The 27,463-nt window shown below is 46.4% G+C and overlaps 1 protein-coding gene across 10 annotated transcripts in view; it reads left to right on the top strand.

Annotated features, from left to right (window-relative positions):
* inpp4b (inositol polyphosphate-4-phosphatase type II B) overlaps positions 1–27,463 on the top strand; it is a 506,601-nt gene that overhangs the window by 328,432 nt on the left and 150,706 nt on the right. For all 10 annotated transcript variants that reach the window (XR_005633279.1, XR_005633278.1, XR_005633277.1 and 7 more), the window contains 2 exons: positions 14,592–14,700; positions 20,719–20,902. Coding sequence is in view for 7 of the 10 variants with exons in the window: in XM_039750186.1 (XP_039606120.1) it covers positions 14,592–14,700; positions 20,719–20,902 (293 nt within the window). In the remaining 3 variants the exon portion in view is untranslated. The remainder of the gene's footprint in view (positions 1–14,591; positions 14,701–20,718; positions 20,903–27,463) is intronic.

The following is a 27,463-nucleotide window of genomic DNA, read 5'->3' as shown; positions in this document are numbered from 1 at the left end:
ACAATCTACACAGTTAGTGACTAAATACATTTAGCCAAAACGCTGTTTAGAGGCTCACTTGAGCACATAAATGCATAGCTTTGCTAGCTTAGCCTGGCGTAGCTAAAGTTAAGATTATAAAAAACTGGATTTTCTAATAGTCAAATATAACAAAAACAATTGTTCAGCCTTACCTATGAAATGTAATCCCCTGCGATCTGGTTTGGAGCGTACAGCGGTTTGTACAATCCCAAGCAGCACATGCGTCAGGCATCTTTATCCATCACTTCACTCCACAGCAGTGCCACTTGCAATATGGCGGCGACGTTGACGTATGATGCTGCTGGTCATGCGGCGTCTAGTATGTCTATACTATTCTGTCTATGGCTGCCACAGTTTGTGTGTGGTCATGTGACTGCAGGCTACGTGTGATTGGTGAAACAATCATGCAGCCGATCCACTGGTGGCTTCTCTCTGGCAAAAATATATCTAATGTGTAAATGGAATGAGTGTTGCCCAATGTAGCAGACTAAGAGTAGCGTTTCTTCTTCACAAATGTACTCAAGTAAAAGTAAAAAGTATGGTGCGGTAAAACTACTCTTAGAAGTACATTTCTTTTAAAAAGTTGCTCAGGTAAATGTAACTCGTTACTACCCACCTCTGCTCGGTTGTCACGAGTTCCCTACAGATTTTATTTTTTCTCCAGCCGTCTGGAGTTTTTTTGTTTTTTCTGTCCCCCCTGGCCATTGAACCTTACTCTTATTCAATGTTAATTAATGTTGATTTATTTTTTTTTATTATTGTGTCTTTCATTTTTCTATTCTTTAATATGTAAAGCACTTTGAGCTACTGTTTGTATGAAAATGTGCTATAGAAATAAATGTTGTTGTTGTTGTCACAAGTGCTTATTTGAGTTCCTGTTGCCCTTCTGTCAGCTCAGACAGTCTGGCCATTCTCCTCAAACCTCTGGATATTTTCCCTTTTTCAGACCCCTCTCTGACTTTAACCTGGACGCAGCCCTGTAAGGAGGTCCTCGAACTTGCAGGGACAACTCGTGGTTTGGTAGCAGGATTTCATTTGAACTGGCATGGTGCTGAGGTGTCACCTGTTGCACGAGGGCACTCCGGTCCAAATTTGGAATCCTGAGGTGCTTCCCTGTGTGGTGGGTGCAGCAATACGCTGCATCAGTGCAGGCTCCCTCTGTAAACCCTGGAGATGGTTGTGCGTGAAAATCCCAGTAGATCAGCAGTTTCTGAAATCCTCAGAGCAGCCCATCTGCCACGTTTAAAGTCATTTCAGTCCCCTTTCTTCCCCATTCTGGCGCTCAGTTTGAACGTCAACAGCTCGTCTTGATGTCTACGGGCCGAGCATTGAGTTGCTGCCACGTGATTGGCTGATTAGATATTTGCGTTAACAAGCTGTTGGGCAGGTGTACCTAATAAAGTGGCCAGTGAGAGTATGACATGAAATATTTTTCTCGGCCATCACTGCACACAGCAGGATGGGTGGGGGTTGCTATGGGGTCTGTTATAGTGGTGGAGTGTCCCTTTGTGGCTTGTGTGTCCATTTCAAACTGGCGCGCTCTTTTTCAATCAATCAATCAACATTTATTTATATAGCACATATTCATACAAAAAAAATGTAGCTCAAAGTGCTTTACAAAATGAATAGAAAAATAGAAGACACAATAAAAAATAAACATAAGTCAACATTAATTAACATAGAATAAGTAAGGTCCCGGCACGCCCCCTAGTGGCGCTGTCATTGTCACTTGATCTCGCTGGATATTTGCCTCAGCGGACAGGGCGTGCTGTTCTTCCAGCGTGACATTTGTCTTGAGGATGTGCGAGCAGATGCCTGCCAGATGATGCTGCTTCTTATTTTTAGAGCCCGTTAGGAGGCACAGATGAGGTTGTTGACAGCGGAAAGATGAATGACCCATGAAACGTCCCCCTTTATTTATTTCTTTTTCCTCTGGTGTGGTTAATAGAACTCGAGTCTAACAGGCCGTCCCGGAGAGCTAAATACGTCAGGCAGCATGAAGCTAACTGGCCGGAGTGAGGAGTCGTCAGGTCTGTTCAGCGCTGCGCATGCGTCTTGTGTGCCGAGCCCCCCGTGCTTTTCGACGACTGACGGATCATTTCTGTCCAATTTCTTTGGGTTGTATTAGTAGATAAGGCCAGACAAAATTAAATATTATATGCATGAGTGGACAGCACAGCCAGAAAACCAATGATAACACGCATGGCCTTAGCCTGGCACGCGGGGGGTGAGGGGCTCATTTATTTGCACATTTTTCCCCGGCCCGCCTTTGAATACTTTCCTTCTTTCAGTTTATTTAGCTTATCGCCCCTTTTCGAATTTACTTTTTATTTAAAAGAGTGACAGCATTTTCGGCAGCTGTCAGCATTCGCTTGATTTGCATTATACAGTAAATCAAATTGAAAATCGAGTTAAGCCAACAGAGTGGGCAGCCCCTGCATATTGGACCCCATTTAGTCCATTACAGAATTGCTGGGTAGGCAGCGATTTGAAAGGGGGGGGGTGTGAGCCTGGTGAACCTAATTGACAGCTCTAATAAATACAAGGCAGCCCCTGAATGGGGCTTTTTATACTTTTAGACCTTCCTGGGTCAGAAAATATTAGTTTTCAAATGATGTGTGCCTGTGTGTCAACACGATAACTCGAACACGCTTTGACCACAGTCAGTGGGATTGTGTAAAAAATAACTAGCTCATGTAGATGGATGAAAGGCACTATATAGATAGATAGATTTTAGTTTTAGTATAGTAGGCAGGATTAGATAGATAGATAGATAGATAGATAGATAGATAGATAGATAGATAGATAGATAGATAGATAGATAGATAGATAGATAGATACTTTATTAATCCCAAGGGGAAATTCCCATACTCCAGAAGCAGCATACTGATAAAAAACAATATTAAATATCAGAGTGATAACAATGCAGGTATAACAGACAATAACTTTGTATAATGTTAACGTTTACCCTGCCAGGTGTAATTGAAGAGTCACATAGTGTGGGGTCTCCTCAGTCTGTCAGTGGAGCAGGATGGTAACAGCAGTCTGTCGCTGAAGCTGCTCCTCTGTCTGGAGATGATCCTGTTCAGTGGACTCTCCATGATTGACAGGAGTCTGCTCAGCGCCCGTCGCTCTGCCACGGATGTCAAACTGTCCAGCTCCGTGCCTACAACAGAGCCTGCTTTCCTCACCAGTTTGTCCAGGCGTGAGGCATCCATCTTCTTTATGCTGCCTCCCCAGCACACCACCGCATAGAAGAGGGCGCTCGCCACAACAGTCTGGTAGAACATCTGCAGCATCTTATTGCAGATGTTGAAGGACGTCAGCCTTCTAATGAGGTATAGTCGTCTCTGTCCTCTCTTGCACAGAACATCAGTATTGGCAGTCCAGTCCAGTTTATCATCCAGCTGCACTCCCAGGTATTTATAGGTCTGCACCCTCTGCACAGTCACCTCTGATGATCACGGGGTCCATGAGGGTCCTGGTCCTCCTAAAATCCACCACCAGGTCCTTGGTTTTGCTGGTGTTCAGGTGTAAGTGGTTTGAGTCGCACCATTTAACAAAGTCCTTGATTAGGTTCCTATACTCCTCCTCCTGCCCACTCCTGATGCAGCCCACCATAGCAGTGTCGTCAGCGATCTTTTGCATGTGGCAGGACTCTGAGTCGTATTGGAAGTCTGATGTATGTTGGCTGAACAGAACTGGAGAAAGTCCAGTCCCCTGCCGCGCTCCTGTGCTGCTGACCACAATGTCAGACCTGCAGTTCCCGAGACGCACATACTGAGGTCTGTCTGTAAGATAGTCCATGATCCTTGACACCAGGTGTGAATCTACTGCCATCTCTGTCAGCTTGTCCCTGAGGAGCAGAGGTTGGATGGTGTTGAAGGCGCTAGAGAAGTCCAGAAACATAATTCTTACAGCACCACTGCCTCTGTCCAAGTGGGAGAGGGATCGGTGTAGCATATAGATGATGGCATCCTCCGCTCCCACCTTCTCCTGGTATGCGAACTGCAGAGGGTTGAGGGCGTGGTGGACCTGTGGCCTCAGGTGGTGAAGCAGCAGCCGCTCCATGGTCTTCATCAGATGTGATGTCAAAGCAACAGGCCAGAAGTCGTTCAGCTCACTAGGACGTGATATCTTTGGGACTGGGGTGATACAAGATGTTTTCCAAAGCCTTGGGACTCTCCCCTGTTCCAGGCTCAGGTTGAAGATGCGCTGTAGAGGACTCCCCAGCTCCAGCGCACAGGCCTTCAGCAGTCATGGTGATACACCATCTGGACCCGCCGCTTTGCTGGCACGAAGTCTCCTCAGCTCTGTGCTCACCTGGACTGCTGTAATTGTGGGTGGGGATGTCTCACCTATGCTGGTATCAACAGAAGGATGGGTGGAGGGTGCAGTACTCCGAGGTGAGGGTGGGTTAGGGTGGTCAAACCTGTTAAAGAAGTTGCTGGTTCCTTTACACATCCCTGCTGCGCTGTGTGTGAGTGAGTGTGTGTGTCCTTATGCATGTCACTCACTGGTCTGTACTTGCACTACAAACATTTACAAAGCGAGCGTCATTTTATATAGCGCCTTTCCTTAGTGAACACCCCCAAAGGTGCTTCACAAGCCCAGTCTCCCTGGGTGCCCCTAACCAGGTCACTTCAGCTGCCAGCGCAGAGGCCTTTGCTTTCTGAAGCTTTCACTTGAGGCTGGCGCTTGGCAGTTGCTGTAGGCGGCAGTTGGCACAGGTCAGACATTCGGCGCATATTGATGTGAATGTCACATGCAGTTTATCCCCGTGATGTTATTTTTTTATGAATTTTTCAACAGATTTCTTAAGCAGTGGACCACAGCACCGGCAAGCCGGGACGAGCACCATCATGGTGACTGTAGCTTTGTCTGTTCTCACAGTCTGTAAGCCGACGAGCCGTGCCAAACACCTCAGGCTGCCAGGGCACACTTGTGACCCCTGTGGCACCCTGCAATCACATTCCATTATTAAGGATCTCCAAATTGTAAACAGGTGTGGGCAAACATTGTGGGGCAGTGTTCATTATGAAAGGCGCTATATAAAATAAAGTCTCAAGGATGAACTGATGAAAGGCCTAATGCACTGACTTGCAGGGACCATCGGGTGAATTGGTCTTCACATCCAATTTGCATTCTTAATGTGACAGCAAATAAGATAACCGGAGATTTACTCCAGGTGCTGGGAATCGTTGAGGGCATTGGCACAGCACAGCCGACAGATTTCTTCCAGCTGAACGGTGACACCGGTGGAAATGGAGTGTAATTAAGATGGAAAACGGGAAGCATTCATTCACCCTCGTGGAATCTGACGAAAACTGCCCAGCCGTGTCGCTGAAGCCGATTTTTTTCCTGCCGTTTTAGAAGAGCTGACAGTGGGAGACCCTTGGATAAGTTAGGAGTCGGTGGAATTTTACAAGGAAAAATGAGCTGCAGAGTGGCGGAGGAGGGGGGAAAAGGTGGGGTTTATACTTGACGTGGTGGAAATAACATCAGACATCCGGGCACACCCCCAGAATTTTAATTCAAACCCAACACTAGTTAGGGTCCTGATCTTGGCTATAGCAGGCGAGGCTCCCACCAGTGATTATGCCATATGAGTAACGTCAGGCTTCTTGCCTTTACATTTATTTAGCAGATGCTTTTATCCTGAGCAGCTTAATAATGGAGGTCCAGGTAATTGAGTCACATCAGTCTGAGGGACTGTTTGGGGACAAGTGTGACAGGACAGGGTGACAAAGTGGATCAGCCCAAGTGAAGAGCTCAGAACAACAATCCAGTGAGTTGGACTCCCTTAGTTATAAGAACCTGTCAAACCATCAAACGAGAGGGTCTTCAAACGTTTCTTTAACTTGCTGCTGAGGGAGCCCCCAGTTCAAAAGGAGGTGGGCAGCTTGTGTCCCCCCGCCCCATGCTACAGTGTCTTATGGTGATCAGCCATCACTGCAATCTACTGTACATGGGGGTAAGGAACCGTATAGGAATTATTATTGGGGGGTGAATTGTAATTTTATCAAGGTGGCCCACTTACACACACAGTGACTTAAAAGTTCTAGCTGTGCAGCACTGTTGTCTTCACATGTCTACCGGTGGCTCCCTGTCAGCTAAAGTGGCTGGTGGGAATTGAACCTCCTGCCTTGTACATCTCATCTTATCCCATGTCATGAACCTCACTCCTTGTCTATCCCATGTCATTTCATCTTCTTCAATTTTCATTTTTACTGGTGGTCCCTGGCAGCTGAAGTGGCCTGTGGGAGTTGAACCTCCCACCTTGTACACCTCATCTCATCTCATGAACCTTCTTCCTTGAACATCTCATCTCATGAACTTCCTGCCTTGTCTAGCCCATCTCATCTCATCATCTTCTTCAATTTTCATTTTTACTGGTAGTCCCTAGAAGCTGAAGAGGCCTGTGGGAATTAACCCACCTGCATTGTACATCTCATCTCATCTCATCTCATAAACCTTCCACCTTGTCTCTCTTATGGCATCTCATCATCGTCTTCAATTTTCATTTTTACTGGTGATCGTGGGCAGTTGACGTGGCCTGTGGGAATTAAACCTTCTGCCTTGTACGTTTCATCTTGGCTCATCTTGTCATCGTCTTCACTTTTTCTGGCTACGGCTGTGGTGGCATCTGTCCAAGCAGGTCATCCCAGACTTCCCTGTCCCCATCCAAACATTCCAGTTCTTCCTGTGGAATTCCCATGACTTGCCAAGTCAGCTGAGACATATCATCTGCCGTAGGATCACCCCGCTGAGTGGGACATGTGTGGAGCAGCTCATGGGATGACCTGCTTAAGATGTGCCAAAACCTCAACTGGCATTTCTCGATCTGGAGTACTCATTTCTGCTGCTTGTATTCACAGTCTCGTTGTTTCAGCCATCACCCTCACCCTCAAGACCACAGGTGAGGAGACAACATTAGAAAACAACCTGTGACGGTGTGTGTCCCTCTTCTCATTTAGGAAGCCTTTTGAACCTGACACTGTCGATAGTCATGACCGGGATGAGCTGGACAAATGAGGATGCCACATGAAGCAAGGGGAAGGTGCAAAAGTGCTCAGTCCAAAACAAAAACAAATGTTCAAAAGTGCAGTGCTCAGCAAATATTCAATAAATGAATAATCCAATAAAAACAGGTGTAACACGTGAAGGTTAGAATCAAAACAGATCTTCTTATAAACGAGGTTAAAATCCACCAGCAGGGACAATCTTTTCTGAAAGCCCGGTGTCTTCTCCCTTTAACACTGGAGGCTCCCCTGCTTATCCCGTACGGTCTTTGCAGCGGTAGAGCCGCCTTGCCGACGGATCCAGCTGACCTTCCTTCCACAGGTCCAGTTGCCTGCCGTCCCTTTCCGGACCAAGACTCGGGACCCCAACAACCATGACATTCACGCCAGAGCTTTCCTTCCAAGCATCCTCGTCAAACCGGCTGCCTTCCTGGTCTTGCACAAACTCCTGGCCACTTACCTGGAGCAAGCACTCTTGACTGCCCCGACACCCCCCACGGTCTCACTCGCTCCGGCACCGGTTCCTCCTGCCTCTCAGTAACTTTCCTTCTTTGATCCTTTCTTTTTCCTCCTTGCACTTGTGCTTCCCTTTTTAAAATGGGGGCATGGCACAGACGGGCAGTCGGCAACTCCCAGCATCAATTTGGGTCACGGACGAGCCTACTCTTGTGCACTTGGTGCAGGGCCACCTGCTCCCACATCTCACCTGTGAACCGTTCTCGCCACGCTACCATGCCCCCTCCTAACCGAGATGCGAGGGCGGTGATTATTTATTTAAAAAGATGCCGATCCGCCGTGGACCTCACTTTACCGCACAACCTGGACGAGAAGAGGCCATTCAGCCCAACAAAGCCTGCCAGTCCTGTCCACTTACTGTAATTCCTTCCGAAATAACATCAAGTCGAGTTTTGAGGGTCCCTGAAGTCCTTCTGTCCACCACACTACTTGGTCACTGTGGCTCTCTGTGTGAAGATAAACTTCCTGATGTTTCCCCTTAACAAGTTTCCAACTGTGACCCTGTGTTCTTGATGAACTCATTTTAAAGTCCGAGTCTCGATCCACTGCACTAATTCCCTTCATCATTTTAAACACTTCAATCAGGTCTCCTCTTCATCTCCTTAAGGCTCTGCTCTTTTGATCTTTCTTCATAACTCGTCCCCTGTAGCCCTGAATCAGCCTGGTCGCTCTTCTCTGGACCTTCTCTTGTGCTGTTATGTCCTTTTTGTAGCCTGGAGACCCAAACTGCACCCAGGACTCCAGATGAGGCCTCACCAGTGTGTTATAAAGCCTGAGCAGAACCTCCTGTGACTTGAACTGCACACATCAAGGCGCTATATAACCTGACATTCTGTTAGCCTTCTTAATGGCTTGTCTGGCAGTTGATAGCTTAGAGTCCTCCACGACCCCTAAATCCTTCTCATAAGGTGGACTGTTCAATTAAATTGCCATCACCTATTTTGATGAGGAGAGCAGCGAACTCTCCGGCTTTTTTGTCGCAGTTCAAGTAAACCCTCATGTTTATTCTTAAGGTATGAACGTTGGTCTCAGGCCAGGGGTCCTCAATCCCAGTCCTGGAGAGCCGCAGTGGCTGCAGGTTTTTGTTCTGACCTGGTTGCTAAATTAGAAAGCAATTCTTGCCATTAAAGCACTAACAAGCTATGAAATTAAATTAACTCTACTATGTCAGCTCATTCTCATATCCTAGATTTTCTTTCCCTTTCTCTCATGCAAATGATTTGAAGGCTAAAATGGACGAGTAATTCTCAGTCCTTCACTTTTTTCTCTTCATTTTTCTTCCAAGTATTTAATTAAACCCAATAGTGCAGATAAATACACACAGGTGTAAATGTAAAGAAGCTAAATGGAGAAATGCTGCTCTCTCTTGTCATTTGCATGTTATTGATAATAAGGAGCAATTCAAATAGCTGTTTAAGACAAAATTAAGCAATAAGGGCTCAAAATCACTAAAGTGAAGCAGAAGTGTTACTTTAGCAATAAGTGCTTTTTATTAAGCAACTGGGTTGGAGCAAAAACCTGCAGCCACTGCGGCTCTCCAGGACCGTGATTGAGGACCCCTGGTCTCAGGCCATAGGTATGAAGACTTCAGACATGCGTGTGTTCCTCATGGGACAACTGGTAAGGTCTGCCCGAAGTCTCCAGCCAGTAAGACTGTCAAGCCTCGCACCATTTGTGTCGTGTTTCTGATGTCTTTTAGGGTCCTGTCTAAAGCCTCAACGCCTGCTCTGTGCGCCATAGTGCATTCATCCCATACAATGAGTTTACAATCACGCAGCACTTGCGCCATGGTGCTCTGCTCGGATGTGTTACACAAGGGGGAATCAGTATGGGTGAGGTTTAGAGGTAGCCTGAAAGAACAATAAGCAGTCCTTCCACCGGGGCATGGAAACCACTGGGTACGGGTCAGTGAAATTGTGATCGACGGCGATCACCGGAATAGATGTGTTATTCTTGAGAAGGAAAGACGAGAAGCGGTGGAGCAGGGAATGAAAAGCAGAAGTCAGCACCAGGAAGACGTACGTGAGCAAGTAAGGAAGCCCAACATTGTCAGCCTTGAAGCGGCGGAGTAAACGAAAAGGCAGGAGTCACCAGCAGGAAGACGTGAAAGAAGGCGAACAACAACAGCCTTGAAGTGGTGGAGTAAATGACAAGCTTCTGTTCCAAGACAGCCGCTTTCCCCAGGAAAGTAAACTGAGTCAGCGTCAGGTGCCCTTTCAATGTAATAGAAACCACAGCACAGAGAGAAGTGTGCGCATTGCAACAGGTACACACGTCGTAAATGTAGGAAGGACGGTCCTTGCGTGTGTGAACTGTTAACATTTGAATCTGATGATTGCATATAGCGCTGAACTGACCTCTCTGTACTATTCTGTCCTCTGCATGTCCTGGAGTAGAAAAGATACAGCAACATGTGGGGACTGGCAAGATCGGGGGGGAAAAAAAAACACGCGGTCACCGATTACAAGCGCAAGATGTTATGTGAATGAATATGAATATCATGAATAATGTTGCATCTGTGACACAATGTTTTCCGAAATGTACTATACAGGTCATAAAATGAATAATTCCAAATATCATATATGCAGTACCTATGTCTCTCTGTTTTTTTTTTTTTGTCGGTGCGGCTTTGACATCATAGACCATAAGGTGCATACTAATTCAGTGTGAGAGGAAACACTGAATAAACCTGAATAAAAATCAAGTGACAGTGAGATACGAAGAAGGAAGGCAGATTCACCAGCGTTTGTCTGTCAGCTTTTATCCCTCCAGATCAGAGAATGTCCGGTTCCATTGTCTCAAAACACCACTCACATCTCCGGTTATTCCCATTTTCAGATATAAAGTAACAGTGTCAGATCCCTGGGTGTTGGGGGGCGGTAGTATGTATCGTGATCGTGACTGAGAGAATAAAAGTGAAAATAAAGCGGTAACTTTTACAAGTCCTATAAATGTACCCCGTCTGTTACAGACACAAATCAAATGTATGTGTGTACTGTATAATATTAACAATAAGAGCTGCTCACTACTGACAATAGTAAATACAGGAGGCATTGGGGATCGAACCGGGGGACTCTTGATTACAAGTTGGCAAATCTCACTTCTATGCCACGGAAACTGTAGACAGACAGACAGACAGACAGACAGACAGATAGATAGATAGATAGATAGATAGATAGATAGATAGATAGATAGATAGATAGATAGATAGATAGATAGATAGATAGACACTTTATTAATCCCAAGGGGAAATTCCCATACTCCAGCAGCAGCATACTGATAAAGAACAATATTAAATTAAAGAGTGATAACAATGCAGGTATAACAGATAATAACTTTGTATAATATTAACGTTTACCCCTCTGGTGGAATTGAAGAGTCACATAGTGTGGGGTCTCCTCAGTCTGTCAGAGGAGCAGGATGGTGACAGCAGTCTGTCTGTCGCTGAAGCTACTCCTCTGTCTGGAGATGATCCTGTTCAGTGGATTCTCCATGATTGACAGGAGTCTGCTCAGCGCCCGTCGCTCTGCCACGGATGTCAAACTGTCCAGCTCAATAGAGCCTGCCTTCCTCACCAGTTTGTCCAGGTGTGAGTCGTCCCTTTTCCCTGCACACCACCGTGTAGAAGAGGACGCTCACCACAACCGTCTGATAGAACATCTGCAGCATCTTATCTTATCTTATTGTCTTATCCTTGAACCTTTTGTGAAAGTGTTTATTTGATCGTTGGACTTCAGGCTTCACACATTATATAGTTTATGCCAACATTTTAAAAAATGAAAAACGTTTCTGTTTTAACAACGTGTTTACACAGATTATTGTAGAAATGGAACACACATGAAATCGTTCCAAATAACGATCTATTATTTCCACTCTAAAACTCCAGCACTTCACTCCCAGATAATCAATCAATGCAGGAACTGCGAGAACTTTGTGCACATTCTCCGTTGTGTGTGGGGGATGGAATAGCAGGCTGCTTGCTGCTTGTCTTAATCGGTACATTTACAGGACAAAAGACGCTGAAGGAGAGGTGCGAAGGGATTTAAGGTGGGGCGGATCTATGAGTTTTTTCGTAGGCTCTGGTAATTCTAGTGTTAAAGGTCTCTGATTAAGTCCTCATTTTTGTGGTCAGCTTTCTTCAGAACAGGCCACACGTCTGTCTCAGTATGGCTGCCGAGCTGTGCCCTTCATCGTGTTGTCCTTTTCAGTTCATGGTGTGACAGAGATGCTTCTTCATTGATGTTTTTTGAGAGAGGGAGTGGGGTAAAGCAAACAAATTTATAGATTCTCTGTCCACACCCTACAGCCAATAGGGTGTCGTGGTACAAGCCAATTCCAAACTGCCATACTTTACACCAATGGGGCACAGAATACTGTACCTTTACACCTGCCACCTCAAAACCCTTTGTGGACCAGCTGGGCAGTTTGGCTTTCCTATGCTGGATGTTTGAGAAGGTCCTGCAGAGAATCACTTGCCAAACTGGTTTGAGGCAAATCCCCCCACCCAATCCTGTTGTAAAATTCACTATCCTGACTTAGTCCTGGGGGTAAACATGACTGCCTCTCACTAATGAAATACTAATATTGCATTTGCTTTGCCATCTTCTTCTTCTTTCGGCTGCTCCCGTTAGGGGTTGCCACAGCGGATCATCTGTCCACATATGGATTTGGCAAAATTTTACACCGGATGCCCTTCCTGACGTAACCCTCCCCATTTATCCGGGCTTGGGACTGGCATGCAGAAACACACTGGTTTGTGCATCCTCTGTTGCTTTGCCTAAGTTACAAATAAAGACATAGAAAATATTTATCAACTTGTATGCAAAATTTCACACCACAACACAAGGTTACACATATTCCAACAAATTGTAAGGAATACATTTTAGCCACTTCAACCCCGTCTACGTTTGGATGAGGCATTTACCGTTCACCTCTTGGAGCTGAATGTGCCATCAAAGCGTTTTCTTTAAATTACGCCCGTCATAAAAGCAGCACCCCGCTTATTGCACAAAGCGCACTCAATAAAGTGGCAGATGTCGGCCTCTTCCAGCTCAGCAGGCTTATAATAAAGCTGTCACGTCTAGGGGTGAAATTGGCATTGTGGGCAATTTGGACTGTGCATAGTGAAAACAAAATGGGCATCTCCGAAAGAAAAAAAAAAACGATAAAAATTTTGAACCCAATGAATTTGCAAGATGTCATACTGAGGCTAAAAATGCTGAATGGTGGCTGCCCGTGAAACATCCGCCTGACAGAAACACATGCATTCTGATACCAGTCAAAGAGCGAGGACCACCGGTGCCTATCCTGGCAGGGCGGGGGGTATGGGGGTTGGTACTAGGCCATCACAGGGCCAGTTTAGCACTGCTACAAAGAGACATAACAGCCCCAGAAAAAGTCCAGTGAAGAGAAACTAGGATGAATCCACGACAACAGGGGATGAGGAAAAGACCTGAAGAAGCTGAAGCTTAATCAGAGATGAAGATGAGACCTGACAAGTGTGTAAAATGATGAAGGGAATTAGTGCAGTGGATCGAGACGGTGACTTTAAAATGAGTTAATCCAGAGCACAGGGACACAGTTGGAAACTTTCAACAACAACAGTCAGTCAGCCAGTCATAATCCAACCTGCTATATCCTAACACAGGGTCACGGGAGGTCTTCTGGAGCCAATCCAGGCAGCACAGGGTGCAAGGCAGGGCGCCAGCGCACCGCAGGGCACACACGAAGCACACACTAGGGACAATTTAGGATCGCCAATACACCTCACCTGCATGTCTCCCCTCTGAATTTCAGAAACCACATTTGAAGTTATAATGGGGGAAATTTGGGCAGTCCGCGTGAAGCTCTGATCACGTCGAAACAATAAGGCTCCCCGTGACGTCCTGATCGTGCCAATGCCGTTAGTGCCCCGTTTTCTTAAACTATTAGTCGTGGGTTGACACTGTTGGGTCACGGAGAGTCGCGTCCCACCGTTTTATTTAATGAGAAAGGGTGGCATACGCTGTGTGAAGTGTCTCGCAATGGGTTGCATGCCACTGCATGCCCAACCTACCTGGAAAGGGGTCTCTCTTTGAATTGCCTTTCCCGAGGTTTCTTCCATTTTTTCCCTACTAGGGTTTTCCTTGTCTTCTTAGAGAGTCAAAGCTGGGGGGCCTGTTAAAGCCCATTATGGCCCTCCTTGTGTGATTTTGGGGCTATACAAAAATAAATTGTATTGTATTGTATTCTGCGTTGGGCTGGCACCCTGCCTGGGGTTTGTTTCCTGCCTTGTGCCCTGTGTTGAGCTGGGATTGGCTTCAGCAGACCCCCGTGACCCTGTAGTTAGGATATAGCGGGTTGGATAATGGATGGATGGACGGATGGCATTGTATTGTTTGCTGCGGGTTATTTAAACATACCTCCGTCTTGACGTCGACGGTGATTCTCCAAGGGGGAACACTCCTCCCCTCTATGATCGTCGGTCATGATTCTCCAAAGTGGAGGACTCAAAAAAAAAGCAAAATTGGGTTGCAAGGAACAAAAAGTTTAAGAAGAAATTAATTAGGGTTCAGATCTTCTGAGTTTTGGGGTTCAGATCTTCTGAGATTATGCATTTGCAACCCTTTGATGGGGACAGGAAGCAACAAAGTCTTAGAGGGGTTTGGCTTCTTGGCATCTTAAGCAATACACAGAGCATATACTCGCCACTAGAGGGCGCATATGTGTATTAATAAATATCTCTTCAACAATTGCTGGGACATTGGGTGGGCACCAGGTAATGGGCTATGAGGTAAGCCCTGAGGCACATGATACAAAGCTGAACACAAGTGCGTTTCACGCTCCGGTTTTTGTTTTCCATCATAAACTCTGGCCTTTTCAACAGACGGTTGAGTGACTAGGGGAAGAACCCCACCCCACACCCGCCCCCTAAAACTAAACGGACAACATTCTCAGCTCTTGGTACCTCAAAGAAATGTGCCACCTTGGTCACTGCTTGAGTTTGCCCTCGTGATCGTGACATCTTGTTTTCTTTCTTCCCCTTCCTCAAAGATGCAGCTTACGATATCATCACCGTCGGAGCCCCTGCAGCACACTTTCAGGGATTTAAAAATGGAGGTCTGCAACGGCTGATGGCGAGATTTGAGTCCGACAAGAAAACGTAAGTTCCAGTTTATTTTGTTATTTTTTTGAACACCCAGTTGCTTTGCCTGATGACTTGTTGGAGTGTTGCCTTTGCAGGCTCAATTATGGGGGGGCCTTCCAGCCTTTGCCATTTGAACACTTACAAGGGGTACTCTCACATTTAAGACCTCCCATTGTGTGTTCAAATCTTGACTACTCCCACTGTGTAATAGTTCTGCATTATCTGCCATTCCACCTACCTTGGTTCTTGTTCTTTCATTCTGTTCACTGGCTTTCGTCTTGCTTGCCTTTTAGCCTTCATATCTGCCTGCTGCTGAATTGCTCTTCTGTGATGTGCTTGACGCTTAGCAGATGTCACCTGTCTTCTGTTTCCTTCTTTCTATGATAGAGTTCTTCATCACGTTCAGTGATCAGCAAACACAATACTTGCACGTGGTTATGAATTCTAAATGCATATGTAGAGTGTCCTGGGTTAATTATCAATAAATAGCCTTGTGAGGACTGTACATAATTATTATAATATATTTTATTCCCCACTTGTAAAGTGACCACCTTGCTGTTTTACCCGAGTTCCCATAACATATCAGTCTGTGTGCCTCAGCATCTGGTCTGCTTTTCCTTTCTCGGTCTTTGTCACTTAATTATTGCCTTCTGCAAACTGTTTGACCCTCAGCAGATGTCGCTGAACTTTGCTGTAAGAAACACAACCGCACCTCAGTGGTCACATGTTTTTGATTAAGGCCAAGATCGAGGTTCTCGCCCCCAGTAACTTGCGAGTAATCAATCATGTGACAGATGGACAGACCTTTAATGCATATGGATAGCAGCAGCCCCAACACTGACCCCTGCTGGACACCATTCTTAACTTCACCCAATTCTGATGACGTCCCTTGCACCATCACGCTCTGCTTGCCGTGTTGTAGCTGATTTTGCACCCATCTGCACCCTGAGCTCCCACCTCATTGAGTTTGATGCCCACCCTGTCATGTGGCCCCTTATCAGGTGCTTTCTGAAAGTCTAGATAAATAACGTCATATCTTCCACTATGATCGTATCCTTTTAGAATTTCAGCATGTTGATAAAACATGACCACCCTTGTCTGGACCCATGCCGACTTTTCAGTAAAACTCACTTTCCATAATAATTCCTTCCACTAATTTACCTGTGATTCACGTTAAGCTTCCTAGCCTATAGTGGCTTGGATCTTCACCATCATCCATTTTTATGGAACAATATTTTATTGGAAGATCCCCAGTGTGCAGTAAATTTTGAAAAATATCTCAAGGGTTTCTGTCTGAACTCACTAATCTCCTTTAACCCTCTTTGATAAATGTTATCTGACCCTGGTGATTTGTCAGATTTCAGCCTTTTTAATCTCAACAGCTCTTCTCTCTTTATTTCCAAATTATTCAGTACCTCCTTAGTGGTTCCTGTTGTTGGAAATTATCCACTTGTTTCACTTGTGTAGACTTGTTTAAAGTATTTGTGTTTGTGGGGTGTCTAGGAGGGGTGGCACCTCTGGTGATGGGGCTTGCTGTGTTATTTTCTGCGCAGCTCGCTAACCCTTTGTCTGCAGCTGGCACCCACCTCACACAGTGACCACACCCTGGTCAACCACCTCAGCAGACGGGCTGAACCAGGCGAGAGTGGCCGACAGGGGTCTGGCCATCGGTGAAAGAGAGTTCTTGTCTGTACCAGCGTGTGAAGTCTGGCACTGATGAGCGGTCAAACGGCCAAGAAGGCAGGCCCAGCTGGTGTTATGGAGACCTAAGAGCACAACAAGAGGCCTTAGATGTCCTGGTCGTGTACTGCAGTAGGAGTGGTCACCAGCCGTAATGAAGGTCCGTGTCACTGGATTAAGGTCTCCTCTGCTGCGGGAATGGATTCGAAGAGCTGTTCCACCTAAAACACCATCACGCAAGAATTCCATTGTGCCACTCATCTCGAAGAATCTCTTTGGGTCATCTGTTGCCTCTAAAGTATAGCGCCTTTCACACCTATCTATCTAGTTGCCTCTAAAGTATAGTGCCTTTCACACCTATCTATCTATCTGTCTGATCCTGCCTACTATACTAAAATTAAAATAAATCTATCTATCCTATAGTGCCTAGCATCTATCTATCTATCTATCTATCTATCTATCTATCTATCTATCTATCTATCTATCTATCTATCTATCTATCATATAGTGCCTTTCACTTCTATCTATCTATCTATCTATCTATCTATCTATCTATCTATCTATCTATCTATCTATTATATAATGCCTTTCACTTCTATCTATCTATCTATCTATCTATCTATCTATCTATCTATCTATCTATCTATCTATCTATCTATCTATCTATCTATCTATCATATAGTGCCTTTCACTTCTATCTATCTATCTATCTATCTATCTATCTATCTATCTATCTATCTATCTATCTATCTATCTCTCATATAGTGCCTTTCACTTCTATCTATTTATCTATCTCATGTCTTATTTTCTATGATTTTTTCCCCTTTGCAGTTTCTTTTTTATCTCTTTATTTACGCAGTGCAGTTTTCTATCCACTTCCAATTTTGGGACGCTGCCTTGGCTCCATCTTCCCATCTGCTCTCGGTGTGTCAACTAAGCTTCTTCAGGAGATGCAGGGGGTGAGCCGTGTGCCACTGCCATTGTGATCCGCACTCGGCTGCTGCCGCTGACCACTTCGCTCCTCTCCTCCTTTAAATGTTTTTCGCTGCACGCCAATTAAGTCCGCTATAATTAACTGGCGGGCCTCTGGGCTTTGTAAAGCTGTGCGACAATTACTCTCAGCCGAGAAGCTTGTAAACAAAAGTTGATCTCAACTCGTCTATGCGATTGCTTAGGAGGAAATGAGCTCTTCTGGACTCATAAAATTCATTATCGAAAAACGGCCCTGGAGTCCAAATGAGAGCAGTCTTAATGGGGACGTTTTTCACAGAAGTGATAAGAGGGTGTGACTGGAGCTGCAACATGTGTGCTTGTCACCCCCATGTGTTTGCTTTATATACGATAATATTTGTATCTAAAAAAAGCAGGCAGCATAAAATATAAAGAACATCATTTTCTTAATCAATCAGTCAGTCAATTATCAGCATTTGAAATCGACGTGTTGGGCTTGGAAGGCAAACCTTGTGAGAAGGACCTGGGAGTCGTAGTTGTCTGGCCATTGACCACAGTGCCAATATAAAGCCATCTCACCCCCTAAGGAACGATGTCACATTTTATTGTCATGTAACATTGAATCACAGTGGATTTCATTTGGCTATTTTGACCCTGGGCGGCACGGTGGCGCAGTGGGTAGCGTTGCTGCCTCACAGTAAGTAGACCCGGGTTCGCTTCCCCGTTTCTCCCTGTGTGGAGTTTGCATGTTCTCTGCGTGGGTTTCCTCCCACAGTCCAAAGACATACAGGTTAGGTGCATTGGTGATCCTAAATTGTCCCTAGTGTGTGTGTGTGTGTGTGTGTGTGTGTGCCCTGCGTTGGGCTGGCGCCCTGCCCAGGGTTTGTTTCCTGCCATGCACCCTGTGTTGGCCTGGACTGGCTCCAGCAGACCCCCGTGACCCTGTAGTTAGGATATAGCGGGTTGGATAATGGATGGATGGATGGATATTTTGACCCTGATCAGCACCAAAAGACTCTTTGATGTAAGGCGTACATTTATTGATCTAGCTGACGTCTTTATCTAAGACATTTTGGAGCACACTAAAGATACAGCTGGTTCCAGGCAGGTGGCGTGACTTGCTTTTGGTCACATAGTGGTGTCAGAAGTGGGATTTTGAGCAACAGCCTCAGGGTTTGAAGTCCAAATATTTATCAACTACACCCCACTACCTGCATTATTGTTGTTATTATTACTTATTATTTGACTTACATCTGTATCCATGGCAACTGACAGCATTTGAGACTCAATCAGTTTCAATTTGTTTTTCCAATTTGGAGCACAGGCTAGTTAGGTGACTTGACGTTTGGTGACACAGTGGTGTAAGAAGTGGGATGTCGAGCAACTGCCTCGGGGTTTGAAGTCCAAAGCTTTAGCCAATTTGCTCCACTGCCTTCATTATTGTTGTTATTACTTCTAATTTGACTGACATCTCTGTATCCATGGCAACATACAACATTTGAGAGTCAGCTGGTTATGTTTTTGTTTTTTCGATTTGGAATAAAGGCAGGTGGCGTGACTTGCTTTTGGTCACACAGTGGTGTGAGAAGTGGGATGTCGAGCAACAGCCTCAGGGTTTGAAGTCCAAATATTTATCAACTACACCCCACTACCTGCATTATTGTTGTTATTATTACTTATCATTTGACTTACATCTGTATCCATGGCAACTGACAGCATTTGAGACTCAATCAGTAACAATTGTTTTTTCCAATTTGGAGCACAGGCTAGTAAAGTGACTTCACATTTGGAATTAGCACATCCCTCGTACTGCTCTGAATAAAACTCGACCAGACCAGGTGTCAAAGAGACAGCCGGACACACAACGAAGGTTTGGGACAGCCACCAGTATAGTTTCCCCGGCTGCAAAAGTCTTTAAAGTAGTGTACAGTGTGTACAGGATAGAGTCCAAAACAAAACTGTTTAAGTGTGGAGGATGAGGGGGTTTTACTTCATTAGGTGGTTCACAGGAAGTGACATCCTTGGGGCCCGGGACAGGAAGTGACGTCCTCGGGGCCGGGATAGGAAGTGACGTCCTCGGGGCCCGGGACAGGAAGTGACATCCTCGGGGCCCGGGACAGGAAGTGACATCCTCTGGGCCAGGGACAGGAAGTGGCATCCTCTGGGCCAGGGACAGGAAGTGACGTCCTCGGGGCCAGCACAGGAAGTGATGTCCTCGGGGGCCCGGGACAGGATGTGACATCCTCGGGGCCCGGGACAGGCCATCCATAAAAACTGAAGAAGACTGTATTTATGTTGACGTTTTGTTATTAACGTATTTCTGTTACACATAATACATTTTTTTCTTGTTGGAAGGAAAATTCAATTTTTGAATGTACATTTGTCTGGGGGGAGAAACGTTAACACTTGGGACGTTTGTGGTTTCCCTTTCCCTTCACAGTGTAATCTCGGCCTTGTTTTGTGATTTTTGTAGGCCTCAAGCCTGCTTCTTGTGTTCAGGGCCGGGCTTACTTTATTTTTCTAGCCTGGAGTTTTCAGGCCATTTTTTTGAAATTGGAAGTTGTCGTCTGGGCGAGGAAATCGACGACCCCAAAAGTAATGTGGGGATACCCGCCTGTGTTGTCCCGTTCGAATTCTTTGACACCTCAAAGCAACACAAGCACTTGTCGGTGTGAGAAACAAAAATCACTAAACGTAGCCCTTGAGCTTCTTTCAGTCGGCCCTCTTAAGGGGGCTCGGTTAACGTCGGAGTTCTGTCCGGCCCACATGTTGACAGCCGGTATTTATAGTTGTCAGATTGGAAGGGGCGGAGTCAGATGACCTCACTTGGGTTTCTTCTCTGCACTGTGGCGGGAGTGGGAGACGATACATAGTTAGCGAGAGCGCTCCCTCTCGTCCTGGGGTGGTGTTACATAGCTCAGAAGGTCCCGGAAGGTGATCTTCAGCCACGCAGAGGTGACAAGGGGCTTTCATGAGTTTTCTTGTGGAGCCCCACAAACAGAACGACACGTGGTCTTTCAAACTGGTCGCTCTTTAGGTCATCCAGTCAGTCCATCACTCACTCAATCGGTCGGCCGTCAAATTCAGTCACTGAGCCAATTAATAAGTCAGGTGGTCATTCCAGCTGGTCAGCCAGCGATTCAGTTATTCTAGTCAGTCGCCAAGCAGCACGTGCCCGGCAGGCTCTCACAGTGCCATGCTTATCTGTTGGCATCTTGCACTTTTGGGCAGCAGCGTGTCTCGTATCATTGAAATGGCTTCCTTTTATCTTATGTCTGCTTTCATTTCAGCTGCATGACTCCTGATTCTTAAGCTCTGTGAAGGCAATGCCCCCCAAGGCGTAGTCTACAGATGCCCACGTGTGCCCCTCACTCACCTCAGTCCTTCTCTTTTACCGTGCAGCTTCAACACGACGTACCAGTGCATCTACTACACCCCGGAGAACACCGCCAAGGCCAAGGAGGTGCTGAGCGACATCGGCCTGCTGCAACCCCTCATCTCCAGCCTGGCCGACCAGCTGCTCCAGAGTGCCGAGCAGCGCTGCTCAAGCCGTCTCACCGAGACGTTGAAGGCCATGTCTGACAAAGTAAGTGACCGTCGCTGCTTTGTGTTTTTGTTGGATCGGCCATCACTTCTCCTAGCCCTTGTCGTGGTATGAAGAAATGGCTAAGGAAGTTTTTTTTTTTAAGCCCATCTTTGCTCTGGCATGTAGAGTCGAGTGTAAAAGTACGAGGGATGTTCTACAAGTTTCTGCACTTTTTTTTAAAAACTCTTATTTATTAAAAAATTCAAAAAACCAGTGACATCCCTTTTCTACACAGTCCGCTTTATTTGCGGTGCAATTTTCCCAGCGTCGTACCAACTTTTTAATGCCCAGTTTCTCCTCCTCCCGTCTTCGCCGTTTCCAACGAAAATATAAAAAGTGCAGAAACATTTTGAACGTCTCTCGTAAGTCCATGATGTGGAATAACATTCTCAAATGGAATGAATCCAGTTTAGGATTGCAGGGTGGGCAGAGCCTCACCTGGCAGCACTGGGTGGGAACCAGTAATCAAACCTCGATCGGGCACCTAGTTCTGCCCAAAGCCCATTTGGAGCCCTAGAAGGGGTGGTCAGAGGTCACCCCTCATTTACTGTAGTGGGTAATTAGAATCATTGGAGTTTGACCACTTACTTTTGGGGGGGGGTGGGTTGTCCCCCTCGGTACCCTTTGTGTATTCCCATGGACTTTATGGAGCACATGCCCCCCTTGGTGTACAGAGCATGCTCACTTTAACTTCCATAAACTGCGCTCAGCGGGTATAATCAGAGAAGGTCAACGTTCCCCCTCAATATCTGTAGCACACACAATTTTTTTGCCCCCATCATCCTTAGAGTTTGACGACTGGCCCTTTCCATCAAACCTAACTTTTATTCCAACCATCCATCCGTTATCCAACCCGCTATATCCTAACTACAGGGTCATGGGTGTCTGCAATCCCAGCCAACACAGGGTGCAAGGCAGGAAACAAACCCCGGACTGGGCGCCAGCCCACCGCAGGGCACAGAATCGCCAATGCATCTCACCTGCTTGTTTTTGGACTGTGGGAGGAAACCCACGCAGACACAGGGAGTACCCGGGCCTCCCAACTGCGAGGCAGCAGCGCTACCCACTGCGCCACCGTGCCGCCCTCTATGTTAATTAGTGTTCCCTAATTTTATTTTCTTATATGTTTTGTCTTTTTTTCTCTTTCTTCATCCTGTAAAGCACTTTGAGTACACCATTTGTATGACATTTGCTCTAGAGATAAATGTTGTTGTTGTTGACTGGGGAGGTCCCCCTCGGTGTCTGGAGTGTGCACCCCCTTTTTGTGTATAAAACGCAGGCTTTATGGAGCACACACCCCCCTTGGTGTACGGAGCATGCTCACTTTAAGTGCCATAAACTGCGCCCAGCGGGTAACATCGCCAACCCAGTGTGATCCGAGTTGGTCAACATTCCCCCTCAATATCTGTAACACACACAGTTTTTTCCCCCCATTATCCTTTGAGTTTAACGATTCGGGAGGTCCCCCTTGGTGTCTGGAGTGTGCGCCCCCTTTTGTGTATATACCGCAGGTTTCATGTAGCATGTGCGCCCCTCGGTGTATGGAGTGTGCGCACTTTTATTTTCATAAACGGCGCTCGGCAGGTAACTTCAGAGTTCGATGACCGTCTCCCTCAATGTCCAGAGTGTGCGCCCCTTCGGTAGCAGGAACAGCACCCCTTTGCGGACTTCTCGAAGATTGCGGCACCTTGATTTGTGGAGCATGCACACTTTTAGACCCATAAACAGCACCCAGCGGGTAACGTCACCCACTCAGTATCATAAGAATCTGTCAACCATCCCCCTCGATATCTGGCACGCACAACCTTTTGCTTTCATGAATGGTGCCCACCCATTATCATTAGAGTTTGAACCCCTCTGGTACCCGGAGCGTGCGCCCCTTTCAGTAGCTGAAATAGTGCCCCTTGGTGTCTGTACTGCAGACTTTACAGGGTGTGCACCCCAATTTTACTCTCATAAACGGTGCCCAGTGGGTAACATTGCCCATTCAGCAACATCAAAGTCTGTCAGCCTTCCCGCTCAATGCCTGGAGAGTGCAAAATGTTATTTTTGTTAATGGTGCCCACCCATTATCTTTAAGAGTTCGATAACTGGGGAGATCCCCCATATTGTCTGGAGAGGGGGGGGGGTGCCCCTTTCTGTAGCTGAAACAGCCCCCCTTTGTCCAGAGTTTACAGAGCGTGTGCCCCTTGGTGTGTGGGGTGTTCACAATAAATGGTGCCAGGCGGGTAACGGCTAATACTTGGTATCCGGAGAGTCCAACGACTTTCCCGAAAGAAAGAAAAGGGGAAGAGGTGGGCTGCAGTTCAGGAGCTGACGGGTTCTGATTTGATCACCGCTGCCGACCCACCATCCTGTTGGTGTCGTGGTCGAATCTGCAGGGGACGGTCGGGATGATGGCAATGAGATCCGAACCCAAAGCCACCGTTCCTGAGTGACAGAAATTGAGGCCACTTGGCCCAAAAACAAATTGTCCCAGATGATTGTTGCAATTCCAAGTGTTTTGGTCTGCGGCTGTTTATTTCTTTTGTTTGCTTTGGGAACAACACAATAAAACAGAAGACAACCTGAGGTCATTCCACACCGCACTCCAGAGATGGATAGGACAGAACTATTGGCACCTTTTCAAAATGGTAAGAAATGACTGGATTTCAGTCATGTGATGCTCCTCTGATTTGTATCTGAGCTCACCTGTGGCAGGTAACTGGAGCTGGCAGTCTAGAAATCCCACTGGAAACCAGTTGAAATGGAGGAAACTTCCACATCACACAAAACCCCAGTATTTAGAAATATCGGGACACGTCCGAGGACCATATGATGAGACCGTTTTGGGAGAGGAGCCACCGATCAAGTGCTTCCATATCACAATTACCGCTGGACAGTTTCTAAGTGTTTCAGGGTCATTTCCATTAATCATTCTCTGGACGATTCCCTTTGTGTTTGGTGTTTCTCGGGAGTCATATCTGTTTTATGTTCAGTGTGGGGTCAGGGGGGGATCTGCGCTGTACAGTCTATTTATTGCCGCACTGTTTTTTATGATATTCCGCCGTTTACTTGTGAGGTTGTGTGTGTTATTGGTGGGTGATTAATACAAGTCAAGTCAAGTTGGGTAGCCTGCACTGGTACAGGACATTGCCGCACCCACCACACGGTGAAACAACTCGGGATCCCAGTTAGCAACCCCCCAGGCAGAAACGCAGTCCAGTCCAGCCCTCTGGAAATGACCCTCTATCTGCCGCAGCCAGATGTTACGTGGGTGACCCCTTGGCCTGGTCCAGTCCCCAATAATGAGGATCTTACGAGCTGATCACCATCTGGGAAACGCGCAATGTGGCCAAAGTGCCGTAACAATGCAGGTCATGTGCTTCATTGGGGACACAAAGTCAAACCAGCGGGACCCAAGGATTCTCCAAAGAGACACATATGAAGGAGTCGAGTCTTCATCTCAGGTCACTGGATAGCAAACAGGAAGCAGCAGGACTCTTAAGACTTGGACCTTCGTGCTTTGGCAGATATCAGGAGCGCCACACACCCCTTCCCAGCGACCTCATGACCCCCCCATGCTCTCCCAATCCGACTACTGACTTCATAGGAAGAGTCACCAGAGACGTGAATGTCACTGCCGAGGTAAGTACACCTCTCGACAACAACATTTATTTCTAGAGCACATTTTCATACAAACAGTAGCTCAAAGTGCTTTACATAATAAAGAATAGAAAAATAAAAGACACAATAAGAAAACAAAATAAATCAACATTAATTAACATCGAATAAGAATAAGGGCCAATGGCCGGGGGGGGCAGAAAAAACAAAAAAAAAACTCCAGACCGCTGGAGAAAAAATAAAATCTGCAGGGATTCCAGACCATGAGACCACCTGACCAGTCCCCTCTGGGCAATCTACCTAACATAAATGAAACAGTCCTCTTGTATTTATGGTTTTCACTGAAGGATTTGATGATGATGATGATGATCACGTGGACTTCTGGCTTTTAGTCCATCAATGCTGGGGCATCATGGTGCTTTGAGTAGGTTGGTGGTGGCGCAGGCCGCCACCACAGAGAAACCGGAAAAAAAAACAGAAGAGAGAGTAGGGGTCAGTACCTGAGACGTGAATGTCACTGTCAAGGTAAGTAAACCTCTTGACGACCACAACAACAACATTTATTTCTAGAGCACATTTTCATACAAACAGTAGCTCAAAGTGCTTTACATAATGAAGAATAGAAAAATAAAAGACACAATAAGAAAAAAAAAAATAAATCAACATTAATTAACATTGAATAAGAGTAAGGTCCAATGGCCAGGGGGTACAGAAAAAACAAAAAAACTCCAGATGGTTGGAGAAAAAAATAAAATCTGCAGGGATTCCAGACCATTAGACTGCCCAGTCCCCTCTGGGCAATCTACCTAACATAAATCAAACAGTCCTCTTTGGATTTAGGGTTCTCACAGAAGGACTTGAAGATGATGGTCACGTAGACTTCTGCCTTTTAATCCATCCATCATTGTTGGAGCATCATGAAGCTTTGAGTAGGTGGTGGTGGCGTAGACGCATGACGAGGTCGACACTCTCTCTACTGCTGATGGCCGTGCCCAAGAGGTCATTAAAGGTCTGGATCTTTGGTTTTTATCAGGACGCTCATTATTTATGCGCCTTTCATTAATATGAACTGCTCAAAAAAATTAAAGGTACATTTTGAAAACACAGCAGATCTCAATGGGGAAAACAAATCCTGCTGGCTCTCTCTACTGCTATGGACTGCTATGGTGATGTGCGAGGAACGAAAGGATGGAAATGAAAATCAACTGACAGAGAGAGGGCAGAACTCAAAGACACCCTGGAAATCAAAGGGAAAAAATGATGCAGCAGGCAGGCAAACGAGTCCATTTTGATGAAATGTCATTGCAGCAACTCCAAATGGTACTCAGTAGTTTGTATGCCCCCCCACCCATGTGCTTCTATGCATGCCTGACAACATCCTAATGAGTTGACGAATGGTGTCCTGGGGGATCTCCTCCCAGATCTGGACCAGGGCATCACTGAGCTCCTGGACAGGCTGAGGCGTCGGGTGGACCCAAACATAACATCCCACCCAGAGGTGTTCTGTTGGATCAAGGTCAGGCGAGTGAGCGTGGCGGGGGGGCCAGTCAATGGGATCAATTCCTTCATCCTCTCGCCACATGAGGCCGGGTATTCTCATACACCAGGAGAAACAAGCATAGGTTCTGGCAATGGGTTGAAGGATTTCATCCCGATACCTAATGGCAGTCAAGGTGCTGTTGTCTAGCCTGTAGAAGTCTGTGCTTCCCTCCATGGATATGCCTCCCCAGACTGACCATCACTGACCCCCCACCAAACCGGTCATGATGAACGATGTCACAGGCAGCATAACGTTCTCCACGGCTTCTCCAGACCTGTCACATGTGCTCAGGGTGAACCTGCTGTTATCTGTGAAAAGCACAGGGCACACACCAGTGGTGGACATGTCAATTCTGATATTCTACGGCAAGCGCCAATCGAGCTCCACGGTGATGTCAAGTCTTCAGGCCACCCTCATGAAGTCTGTTTCTGATTGTTTGCTCAGAGACATTCACACCAGTGGCCTGCCTGCCTGTTGGAGGTCATTTTGTAGGCTCTGCCAGTGCTCATCCTGTTCCTCTGGTGGGTCCTGCTGATGGGTTAAGGACCTTCTATGAGGGGTCTTGTCCAGCCCTCCAAGAGGAACTGCCTGTCTGTCTCCTGAAATCTCCTCCATGCCCTTGGGAGACACGGCAAACCTTCTGGCAATGCCACGTATTGATGTGCCTGCCATCCTGGAGAAGTTGGACTACCTGTGCCAGCTCTGTAGGTTCCTGGTATGGCCTCATGCCACCAGTAGTGACGCTGACCGTAGCCAAATGCAAAACGAGTGACAAAACGGGGAAAAATGTCAGTGGCCTCCCTCCACCTGTTAACCCATTCATTCCTGTTTTTGGGGGTCGTCTCATTGTTGCCCCCCGCTCTAGTGCACTGATGAACAAGCCCCTCTGCTACTAAACTGACCAGATCAGCCCACAAGTGTCATTGACTTGATGCTAGACTCGGATTGAGAAGTGGTCCTTTCATTTTTTTGAGCAGTGTATACGGCACATATGTTCACTTTATTAACTTGCCTACTGTTTGTTTTTTTAATTTTTGTCTATCTGATCACCAGTTGGGGTAATAATTAGAAGAAGTACGGCTTATCTAAATCTAAGGCTCCCTCAGGTTGCCAGGTCTCAGGTCTTGGCAGTGGGTGTGGGATGATTGGGCCCACCGTTACAACTTTGTGTTTCATTTGACTGCCATCCTGGGACACTGGATAGTCTGACTGTTCCACAGCCACAGTGAGCTTCTCTTTAGTCAGGACTATTCTGGTCTCCACCATCTTTTTTTTTTTTCTTCTTCCCCCATAGTCCTTTGCAACTTTGACAGTCATATCCTAGCCATGCGTGACTGTGACTGCTGGTGTGTGGCGGCAGCCGTCACGGGTGACCTGACATCTCTGAGGGGGGCAGATGTGCCATACAGCTCACACGG

Source organism: Polypterus senegalus, chromosome 4 (genome assembly GCF_016835505.1).
Source record: "Polypterus senegalus isolate Bchr_013 chromosome 4, ASM1683550v1, whole genome shotgun sequence".
NCBI lineage: Eukaryota > Metazoa > Chordata > Cladistia > Polypteriformes > Polypteridae > Polypterus > Polypterus senegalus.
Note: the sequence above shows the minus strand (reverse complement) of the source record. Positions and strands in the feature narration are given on the sequence as shown.